The sequence below is a fragment of the Protomyctophum parallelum genome (genome assembly GCF_964188405.1).
Source record: "Protomyctophum parallelum genome assembly, chromosome: 18".
Lineage (NCBI taxonomy): Eukaryota > Metazoa > Chordata > Actinopteri > Myctophiformes > Myctophidae > Protomyctophum > Protomyctophum parallelum.
In genome coordinates this window covers 12,541,002-12,553,501 of record NC_139716.1, presented here as the reverse complement: position 1 = coordinate 12,553,501, position 12,500 = coordinate 12,541,002, and the positions used below count along the sequence as shown (strand labels likewise).

The following is a 12,500-nucleotide window of genomic DNA, read 5'->3' as shown; positions in this document are numbered from 1 at the left end:
TGGTCGATGAGTGGCTCAGGGGAAGGATAAAAATACCATGGGGGTGTGTGTGTGTGCGCGTGCGCGTGTGTTTGAAATACAATGCAGTTCACGTGCTCATATATACAGTAGCTTCTTAATGTGCACGTGCGCAGACACACAACCGTATACAGTACAGTCGTACTCGTTCTGTTTCCGATCACTGCATGGTGGACCACCGTGCAGGTTATGGAGCATAAGGTCTGTTTTATAGGAAACCCTTGTTTGAATGTCCCCGCATGCACACGGACACTGTGTTTTTATCGCATGCATGCGTGTGCACATGCACACGCACACACACACACACACGCACGCGCGCTGCGCGCGTGCGTGCGCGCGCGCACACACAGTTGAGAGCACACACAGCTCCCAAGTGCCTGTTATAGTCTTTCAGTAGTTTAGCAATTTGTCATGTTGCGGTGTTCCCAGTGACTGACTGACTCACTGACTGACACAGACGGAGACACAGACACACAGAGACACAGACACACAGACAGAGACACAGAGAGACGGAGACACAGAGAGAGACACAGACACACAGAGACACAGACACACAGACACACAGAGAGAGACACAGACACAGACACACAGAGACACAGACACACAGAGAGACACAGATAGAGACACACAGAGACACAGACACAGACACACAGAGACACAGAGAGAGACACAGACACACAGACACACAGAGAGACAGAGACACAGAGAGAGAGACACAGAGAGACACAGAGACACAGAGAGACACAGAGACACAGAGACACAGATACACAGACACACAGAGAGAGACACAGACACAGAGACACAGATACACAGACACACAGAGAGACACAGAGAGAGAGAGGGGGTCCTTATTGTTGTAACTGAATGGCTGATGCCTGTCACTTCAGCATGATTTGTCATGGACAGTGATGAAATGGAGACATGCGTGCATGTGCACATGCGTGCGCGTACGTGCATGTGTGTGCACGTGCGTGCGTGTGCGTAGAGAAGTAAGACAGGAGAAGCGAGACGCAGACAGCAGGTACAGGGAGACAGAGAGACAGACAGAGACACAGAGACACAGAGAAAGAGAGACAGGAGAAGCGAGACGCAGACAGCAGGTACAGGGAGACAGAGAGACAGACAGAGACACAGAGACACAGAGAAAGAGAGACAGGAGAAGCGAGACGCAGACAGCAGGTACAGGGAGACAGAGAGACAGAGACACAGAGACGCAGACAGCAGGTACAGGGAGACAGACAGACAGAGACACAGAGAAAGAGAGCCACAGAGACACAGAGACGCAGACAGCAGGTACAGACAGACAGACAGACAGAGACAGAGAGACGCAGACAGCAGGTACAGGGAGACAGAGACACAGAGACAGAGAGACGCAGAGACACAGAGACACAGAGACGCAGACAGCAGGTACAGGGAGACAGACAGACAGACAGACAGAGACAGAGAGACGCAGACAGCAGGTACAGGGAGACAGACAGACAGACAGACAGACAGAGAGACGCAGAGACACAGAGACGCAGACAGCAGGTACAGGGAGACAGACAGACAGACAGACAGACAGAGACAGAGAGACGCAGACAGCAGGTACAGGGAGACAGAGACACAGAGACAGAGAGACGCAGAGACACAGAGACACAGAGACGCAGACAGCAGGTACAGGGAGACAGACAGACAGACAGACAGAGACAGAGAGACGCAGACAGCAGGTACAGGGAGACAGAGACACAGAGACAGAGAGACGCAGAGATACAGAGACACAGAGATGCAGACAGCAGGTACAGGGAGACAGAGAGACAGAGACAGAGAGACGCAGAGACACAGAGACACAGAGACGCAGACAGCAGGTACAGGGAGACAGACAGACAGAGACACTTAGACACAGAGACACAGAGACACAGAGACAGAGAGACGCAGACAGCAGGTACAGGGAGACAGAGAGACAGAGAGACAGACAGACACTTAGACACAGAGACACAGAGACAGAGAGACAGAGAGACAGAGAGACAGACAGAGACACTTAGACGCAGAGACACAGAGACAGAGAGATGCAGACAGCAGGTACAGACAGACAGAGACACAGAGACGCAGACAGCATGTACAGGGAGACAGACAGACAGAGACACAGAGACACAGAGACACAGAGACAGACAGACAGAGACACAGAGACACAGAGACACAGAGACAGACAGACAGAGACACAGAGACACAGAGACACAGAGATACAGAGACAGACAGACAGAGACAGAGAGACGCAGACAGCAGGTACAGACAGACAGACAGACAGAGACACAGAGACGCAGACAGCAGGTACAGGGAGACAGACAGACAGAGACACAGAGACGCAGACAGCAGGTACAGGGAGACAGACAGACAGAGACACAGAGACGCAGACAGCAGGTACGGGGCGTGTTGAGGCTGCAACGTGTCCCAGTGAGCATAGCAGGAAGCCGGGGGGCAGCTGTCGCCCCCACAGCACCTCTGAGAATGGAACCAAACGGGACAGCTGTGTGTGTGTGTGTGTGTGTGTGTGTGTGTGTGTGTGTGTGTGTGTGTGTGTGTGTGTGTGTGTGTGTGTGTGTGTGTGTGTGTGTGTGTGTGTGTGTGTGTGTGTGTGTGTGTGTGTGTGTGTGTGTGTGTGTGTGTGTGTGTGTGCGCGTGTGTGTGGGGTCTGATCTTGTTTTATTACAAATGGAGAGAAAAGAAAGAATGCATGAGTGGAATGAATTGAATACACAGGTCCACAATGGAAACAAATGGGGCTCGTTATCCTTTTAGCATCGTTGTATAAATAACCGCACCATGTCTTCAAACTGTTAATACAGTAGTCAATCAATCAATAATTCAAAAGCCAGAGAAAGGAAATTAACCCATTCTGAATGTGAACCCCTTTTGGTGTTAGCATTATGTTATGCTTTAGCTATTGAAAAATAGCAGATCTACAAGCTCATAGCGCGCCACCGAGTGGCGCGCTACGAGCTTGTAGGTCTGCTATTTTAGAAAAATCGAAGAACGACTGACATAGAAACACAGCTTTTTCGGAAAACTGTCATTTTTAAACAGACATTTTTAGAATCTGATCTCAGGTCAGAATGGATTAAGGACCACACATTCCTCCTCCTTCAAACGACAACAAACGCCTCTGAATGTTTGACGTGTTCCGTCTCCAGTCTGTCCTTCTCTCCGCTCTGCTACTGAGATGATCTCCAGCTCTGACAGAAAGACTAACGTGCGGTTGTTTACTTTAGCCCCGATGCGGCGTGCGCGCCGGGCCGCTACGTGACACACACTGGAGAATAAGTAAACGGCTGGTGACTCAGTGCAGTGCAGAGTGTAGAGTATATGGAGAGTTGCGACACGCTTTGATCTTGCCAAAAAACGGGTGCCTATATGGGCTATAGTTCCACACATTGGAACTATCCCCATTGAGACAAAGCGGGGTGCCTATATGGGCTATAGTTCCACACATTGGAACTATCCCCATTGAGACAAAGCGGGGTGCCTATTGGGCTATAGTTCCACACATTGGAACTATCCCCATTGAGACAAAGCGGGGTGCCTATATGGGCTATAGTTCCACACATTGGAACTATCCCCATTGCATGAGACAAAGCGGGGTGCCTATATGGGCTATAGTTCCACACATTGGAACTATCCCCATTGAGACAAAGCGGGGTGCCTATATGGGCTATAGTTCCACACATTGGAACTATCCCCATTGAGACAAAGCGGGGTGCCTATGGGCTATAGTTCCACACATTGGAACTAACCCCATTGAGACAAAGCGGGGTGCCTATGGGCTATAGTTCCACACATTGGAACTATCCCCATTGAGACAAAGAGGGGTGCCTATTGGGCTATAGTTCCACACATTGGAACTATCCCCATTGAGACAAAGCGGGGTGCCTATTGGGCTATAGTTCCACACATTGGAACTATCCCCATTGAGACAAAGCGGGGTGCCTATGGGCTATAGTTCCACACATTGGAACTATCCCCATTGAGACAAAGCGGGGTGCCTATTGGGCTATAGTTCCACACATTTTCCATTTTGACATTTGTGGTTGTAGCAGTTGAGCTCAGGAGGGAAACCTCAACCGGGGGGTGGAACCAACCGGTGACCTTCTCAGAACCAGCCAGCCCATCCCTAGACCCACTAAGCTATGACCACCCCGTAAGGATCAATGTCTGTGCTTTGGCGTGCATACTGCAGGGCTGTGTCCTATCTGTAAGCCTATTGGCCGTCCCCTATAAGCAGCATCAGGTCTTCATAGCCTCGGATGTCCCCTGGCTGGCCTTTCGGTCTGTCCCCCCTCGTAACTGTCCTATCCGTCCCCTACACAAAATGTCACCACTCTACTGACTGCATGCACGCACACGCACACGCACGCACACACACACACACACACACACACACACACACACACACACACACACACACACACACACACACACACACACACACACACACACACACGCGCTCATATGCGGCTGGCTGCACGCACGCACACACACACATTCACGTGCACACGTACATTACAGCTATCATTCAAGCAGTACAGTGTGTTCGACACCTCATCAAAATGGGCCAACCACTGAAGTACCAGCTCTATTTCGGGCTGTGGTTGTTAAGGGGAGCTTGCTGCTGTGGGCTGCTGTGGGCTTCCTGTGCGCTGCCAAAGATAAAAGTGTATAGGGGTGACCCGTGGTCCCGTGGCCCCCACAGACTCTACGTGGTTGGGGGTGACCCGTGGTCCCCGTGGCCCCCACAGACTCTACGTGGTTGGGGGTGACCCGTGGTCCCCGTGGCCCCCACAGACTCTACGTGGTTGGGGGTGACCCGTGGTCCCCGTGGCCCCCACAGACTCTACGTGGTTGGGGGTGACCCGTGGTCCCCGTGGCCCCCACAGACTCTACGTGGTTGGGGGTGACCCGTGGTCCCGTGCGGTGCGGTGGGTAGGAGGCCAGGACGTTTGGTTCAATCATATATTTCACCCCATGGCAGAAACTAACATACATTGGTTGTTTTTTAGTTATTTGTGCCACCCCAAAAAAACAATCTTACGTTGATGTTCTTGTGGGAGCCCTGATTTGGACGATAGACGGACGGACGGACGGACAGACAGACAGACAGACAGACAGACAGACAGACAGACAGACAGACAGACAGACAGACAGACAGACAGACAGACAGACAGACAGACAGACAGACAGACAGACAGACAGACAGACAGACAGACAGACAGACAGACAGACAGACAGACAGACAGACAGACAGACAGACAGACAGACAGACAGACAGACAGACAATTGAATTAAAATGTATTTTAGTGCCAAATCACATGTTCTGTCTCAAGACATTTGACATAATATGTAAAAATGTCTTGAGAGACAACATGTGATCTATATTATAGAGAAGAGGCATGCACTTACATATATAGAGCAGAGGACAGACAGACAGACAGACAGACAGACAGACAGACAGACAGACAGACAGACAGACAGACAGACAGACAGACAGACAGACAGACAGACAGACAGACAGACAGACAGACAGACAGACAGACAGACAGACAGACAGACAGACAGACAGACAGACAGACAGACAATGAAGACACAACCAACAGATATAAATAGAGGCAGGGAGGGACAGACATGTAGACAGATCAACGAATGTACTGTAGGTTAAACCGACATATGGGGGAGCCACATGAGGCCGAAGCCTGTTGGCTCGGGGCCAACGGCTCACATGATGATGAAAGCCTCGCCACCGTACATTCCAAATGAGAACCATGGGGCTTTGCAGACAGTAAAATAAAGATGGCATGGGCCTTAAGGTATTACTCCGTATCATTTAAATGGAAATGTCTCGTTGTCGGTGTTTATGTGTGCCTGAGCATGTGCGTATGTATGTGCGCTGAATTTGTTCGCGACTAAATTCCTAAATGTCTCGTTGTATTGTATTTGTGCGTGCGTGCGTGCGTGCGTGGCGGACTCATAAAGAAGACACTTATCCCTAAGACCATTTGAGAGGCATTAGAATGCTTTGTCTCACTTGTTTATGCTTTTGGGTTTAGTCGACAGTTAACACTTCGAACGCCCAGGACGAAGTATTTTCGTCTTATCTATTAGTAACGCCCGACGCCCAGGACGAAGTATTAGTTAGTTATTAATACGTTTATTGATATGAAAACGGATCGCATGGCTCCACCAACGACTGACATAGAAACATAGCTTTTTCGGAAAACTGTCAGGATGTAGAAGACATTTTTAGAATCGGATCTCAGGTCAGAATGGGTTAAGGTAGATTTGATTGATCTGGCTTGTCTTTAGCAACAACAAAATAATGTGTCGTGATCCAAGCGTTGGGGTGAACGCCCCCCCCCCCCATCCCTCCTTAGATTCTCCAGCACTAGCAAACAACCCACACACACACACACACACACACACACACACACACGCACACACAGACTATATTATATTACCACGAGTACAAGACGTTAAAGTCAAAAGCTCGTGTTCAGCTTGAGTGGGAGATCGGAGTCTTTAGAAAATCCTACACCACTCGGAAACAGACATGAATGAACACACACACACACACACACACACACACACACACACACACACACACACACACACACACACACACACACACACACACACACACACACACACACACACACACACACATGCCATGCTGCACACACACACAGACACACAGTATAACTGTCATGCCCACACACTTTCTCATGCAAACACATGACACACACACACACACACACACACACACACACACACACACACACACACACACACACACAGAGACCCTCATGTTCCTTGCATCCAGTTCAGTCCCCCCCGCTACAATGCCGATGGCGTTTATTTTGCAAATTTATGCTGACATTTGAGAGTTCGCCGCCCGCACATAGTCACCCACCCCAGCAAAGGGTGTATGAATTATCATACTGCACTGGAATATAAAATGATTTTTTGTTCTCTCTCGTCTCGTGTGAGTCCTATTAGAATAAAGCACACTGTCCTCATGGCGAGGTCCCTCAGATTTTTTTTGTTGATTTTTTTGTCGTGACAAAAAAAAGGAAAAAAAAAGGAAGTCAAAGCTGCTGTTCCAGAGTTATGTCGGGTTATGTTGTTTTCTCCACACATGTATAGCAGACGAAAACAGCACGCACTCACACACGCATGCACACACGCACGCACGCACGTGCGTGTGCAGGCTATCCAAGCGGATGTTATTTTGGAGAGTCTGTCAGACACTCAGACACACACACACACACACACACACACACACACACAGCACACACACACACACACACCCCTTGTTCCCCTGTCTCGCTACACTCGGCCAGTGCTCTCCTCTCCTCTCCTCTCCTCTCCTCTCCTCTCCTCTCCTCTCCTCTCCTCTCCTCTCCTCTCCTCTCCTCTCCTCTCCTCTCCTCTCCTCTCCTCTCCTCTCCTCTCCTCTCCTCTCCTCTCCTCTCCTCTCCTCTCCTCTCCTCTGTAGCTCCTGAGGCAGAGCATCCATCCCCAACAACCTGGCAGAGCGTTGGAGATGAGATGGGGATGGACACCCCCACCCGACACCCCCCCCCCCCCCCCCCCACACACACACACACACACACACAGATAAATGCCAATTTATTCAAATTCATTGCATATTCCCAGTATGTTGCCGCTGTTTATTGAGATATGGAACTCTTAACTCAGCTGATCCCCTGTGTGTGTGTGTGTGTGTGTGTGTGTGTGTGTGTGTGTGTGTGAGAGCGCACTCGCACATGAGCTCACATGTATGTCAAAAGTTCAGATAGAGGTTCTTCCATGCGACTGGCTAGACACCACTTTCTAGTGTGTGTGTGTGCGTGTGTTCACTGTGTTGTCGTGTGTGTGTGTGTGTGTGTGTGTGTGTGTGTGTGCGTGTGTGTGTGTCTGTGTGTGCGTGGACTAGTGGTGGTTATTTTTAGTAGCAGGGCTAATCTCCACTAAGAGCTTTTCAGGACTGTTTCACTTTAACCTGTCTAGAAACATTAAGCCAATAAGCCACGCACAACACACACACACACACACACACACACACACACACACACACACACACATCCATACGCATGGAGCCCGTGCCAAGGCGTGCCATGCACACGCCTGAGTTTTTCCTGTATTATTTAATAGTGTATACTTTGCATAGTGGGTTCGGTTGTACAAACAGTTGATTCTTAGAATACACTTACACTCCTCCTCCTCCTCCTCCTCCTCCCCCCTCCCTCCTCCTCTTCTTCCTCCTCCTCCTCCTCCTCCTCCTCCTCCTCCTCCTCCTCCTCCTCCTCCTCCTCCTCCTCCTCCTCCTCCTCCACCTTCAAGCTCATAGCGCGCCACTCGGTGGCGCACTACGAGCTTGTAGATCTGCTATTTTTCAATAGCTAAAGCATAACGTGATGCTAACACCAAAATGGGTTCCCGCACAAAATGGGTAAGAACGAGTGAGTGAGGCGTGAGAACAAACAAAAAAAGTGAGCGAATGCGATACCCGTGATCCTGCACGCCGCGCGCGAGAGAGAGAGCGGTATGAATAACAGACAGCGGGACAGTGAAAGGGATACCTCGAAAGAGAGAGGGGGAGGGGGAGGGAGGGGAGGGGAGGGGGGGGCAGATGGGGAGGTGAAGGATCCAGAGACAGACAGACAGACAGACAGGCCTCCGGTGAGTGAAGGGCAGTGATTCGATGTGAAGCACTATCAGTCTAGGTGACGGGCCGCTTCCCCTGTCCAGGAAAGGCAGATCGATCCAAGGTGTGTGTGTGTGTGTGTGTGTGTGTGCGTTTTACGTGTGTGTGTGTGTGCGTGCGTGTGTGTGTGTGTGTGTGTGTGTGTTCTCTGTCCCAGCATGCCTATAGCAGTGCGGCAGCAGTCGAGTCATGAACTCCCACAGCCCACTTCTACATTCACATACCCGACATGTCCCAAACACACTTTGTTAGTTTATTGGTGTCCCTAAACTTGACACAGAAATTGTCCAAAATGTCTGGTAAAAGAAATGGTTTGGAATTTATTACTCATGCACAAAAAACTAGGTCGTGGTAGTGTTCCCAAACAGACCCAAAAAAACCCCCACTCATTTATCAATAGCCTTTTAAATGCACTACATTTACAATGTTTTTGGTCGGGTTCTGGAACACATTAAGAAAGGATTTATATACTGTAGTATAGGTTTGCAATGTTTTCAAGTGTCAACTCTTCCTCAGGCAATTGGAATTCAGTCCGTGTATATAGCAGAGCATAAGCCGAATATCTCCCAATAGCCATTATGGATTCCCCTTTTGGATAAGCGGTTATATAGATGTTTGGTTTTCCATTATGGTAAAACCCCATGTTTGATTTTTCGTGGCGATATTTATAGGAACTCGTCCGGGATCAGATTTCATAGAGGTGTCAACTTCAAAAAGGAGCTGGCCAAGTGAATGGAGTATACGGTAGCAGAATTTATCACTTTGACAAAGGGGGATTCAACCTTATGATGGATGGAGAAGGCTTTTGGGAGACTTGGGGATCAAATCCAAGTTGTTTAGGAGGAATTAAGTTAGTTGTGACTGAAGTTGTGGCACCTTCCATGATTCCATTATCCCATTTTGACCTGCGATCAGATTCTAAAAATGTCTTCTACATCCTGACAGTTTTCTGAAGAAGCTATGTTTCTATGTCAGTCGTTCTTCGATTCTTCAAAAAATAGCAGACCTACAAGCCACTCGGTGGAGCGCTATGAGCTTGTAGATCTGCTATTTTTCAATAGCTAAAGCATAACACCAAAAGGGGTTCCCTCCCAAAATGTGTTAATGACAGAAGACAGAAAGAGGAACATCTCAACGAAATGCACCGCTGTTGATTCAAATTCAAGAGACGGTATTTTAAGAGAACAAAGATATGATTCATAATTCATGTCTTTTGAGTCATCAGTGGAAACCATGTCTTATAGATGAGTGTGCATGTGTTGGCTTTCTGTGACTTCGTGGTCATGGTCGTGTGCACCACAGACAGACATCTTGATTGATTGATTTATTGAAATATGTATTAACAGTTTGCAGAATCATAATTACATTTCAAGCACAAACTCAATACAAAGACTGTTGACTGCGAGTGGACGACCAAATTAAGCATTACACTTACAAGATAGGGTCCACCTTGTTCAATTCATCAAAACATTTAGAGACGTACAAATAGACACTTCTATAATATAGTCAAAGAACAGAACAGGAATTCGTCATAAAGGAGGTAAAAAGGGTAAAAAAGCTTTATGTCGTCCATGCAGAAAAGAAAGGCGTCAGCCCTAGCTGAGCTGCATGACGTGCTGCGCTGCATGCTCAAATATATAGCTTATTTCTCCCCCTCCTTAACCCATCCTGACCTGAGATCAGATTCATACGAGGTTTCCACTGGACAACACACTGGTCTGATTAACCCATTCTGACCTGAGATCTGATTCTAAAAATCTCAGTCGTTCTTCGATTTTTCAAAAATAGCAGACCTAGATCTGCTATTTTTCAATTGCTAAAGCATAACATGATGCTAACACCAAAATGGGTTTAGCATTTAGACCTGGGAACTATACAAATGTCTTCTAAGACAGTTTTCTGAAAAACCCTATGTTTCTATGTCAGTCGTTCTAGAACATTTTCATGTCAAGGACCCCCCCAAAAAATATATGTAATTGGCCGCCGACCCCCCATCTCAAAATATGTTGTTCCAGAGACCCCCCCCCCCCAGAAGCAAAGATTTTAGTTGAAAACGTTCACTCTGAAAGAATATATATTCAAACACTTGGTGCCACATTTTCACGATTTTTCAAAAATAGCAGACACTACAAGCTCGTAGCGCACCACACGGCACCCCGTGTTCAAAACCAACAGCAGAATAATAATAATAATAATAATAATAATAATAATAATATAACTTAGCACCTTTCATGTGCTTTACGGATATGGAGAAAAGAAAAGAAAAGCAAGGCAACGACATTAAAAAAACAAGAGCAGTAATGCAATACAGTGAGGACATGAATAAAAATAAATAAATAAAAGATCAATTAAAAGCAAGGGTGTAGAGAAGTGGGTCTTGAGCTGTGCTTTAAAAATGTCTACAGAGGCTGCCTGTCGAAGGTACAGTGGGAGAAGGTGCTTTACTTTGTTTTATTTTGGTCACAGACTATAATTTTGGTCAAAATATTCAGTATTTTTTGGGTCCTTTTTTACATGAACAAGAGCTAATTGTGTGAAGTTCTTGTATTGACCTTTTTGGAACACAAACCATTTATTTGTCTCCTTTACATTGGGCTGGCGGTATAGGTATGCTTGGCTGGCTTTGGGTCTGAAAGCCGTCACCTTTCATTTGTTTGATTTCATGAAACTTGAGAATGAGAATAAAGGGGGTGTCTCGATCTGTAGTTAGCAATTTGGTTTTGGCCATGCACTGATTCACAGCTCATTCAGTAACATCATGATCTTGGAATTAATTTAAATTTATCTTCACCACTTCTTGTGATGAGTAGAGTTTTAGAGTAGAGTTTATTTATTTTGGTCATTATAACAAATCAATACAGTGCCTGCTTTTTTTTTTTGCGAAAGAAACAGACCAAAAAGGTATAGGCTGAAGCCTAAACTTATAGTGCCTACCCTTCTAACAAATAAATGTCTTTCATAGGTAAGATAATACAACAAAGCAAACAGAAGGGAAAAAACAAAAACAAGAAAACAAAACAAAAACAAACATAACATAAAACAAAAACAAAGACAGACAGGACAATACAGTTAACAGGAACAAGACAAAAAAGAACAACAAAACAAAACACAAAACATCATATCAATGTTCTATATGTATCTACTATTTTTGATCTATACAATTTGTTTAATTTATTTGTTGTACTACAGTTATGAAGCTATACACATAATATTTAGTTTAGTTGCGGTCCTATGAAAGACAGGGCTGTATCAACACGATCATTACAATGTGTTTGTTTTGGAAAGCATTAAGTGGATATCCATCTTGAATAAAAAAATGGACACGTATTTCTATTGCCATGATTGGCCTGGCTGGTTGACCTTATGAACTCATACAGTTTTATATAAATAATCTCATTTTAATCAGCTTTTGGCTCCCGGTAGACCATTTCAGGCCAACAGACGCCGGGGAAACTCTCTTTTTGAGGGCCCCGAGTGTGTTAGTGTTATGCAACGTCTGAATAGGTGGTTTAGGCTTAGAGGGATTTTGGGGCATTGGATGCTTGTCATCAAGTGTGTTTTATCCATCGCACTTTAGTTCTGCTGTAGTATGTGAATGTGGCTGATGTTTAGCTTTGTTATAATAGAAAAACAAGCCAAGAGAATGTATGTATGGCTATAGCTAAAATGAAAGCAATAGAATACAACACCCGTACACTGTGTATTTTCTCGGTACATGAGTATTTTCTTATTTAATGAAGCAACGTTTTCG

General features: G+C 46.6%; 1 protein-coding gene across 1 annotated transcript in view; it reads left to right on the top strand.

Moving 5' to 3' along the window:
* ppargc1a (peroxisome proliferator-activated receptor gamma, coactivator 1 alpha) overlaps positions 1-12,500 on the top strand; it is a gene marked incomplete at its 3' end in the record, with an annotated part of 88,746 nt that overhangs the window by 7,192 nt on the left and 69,054 nt on the right. The window contains exon 3 of the mRNA XM_083789409.1: positions 8,293-8,403. Within this exon, the coding sequence (XP_083645535.1) occupies positions 8,293-8,403 (111 nt within the window). The remainder of the gene's footprint in view (positions 1-8,292; positions 8,404-12,500) is intronic.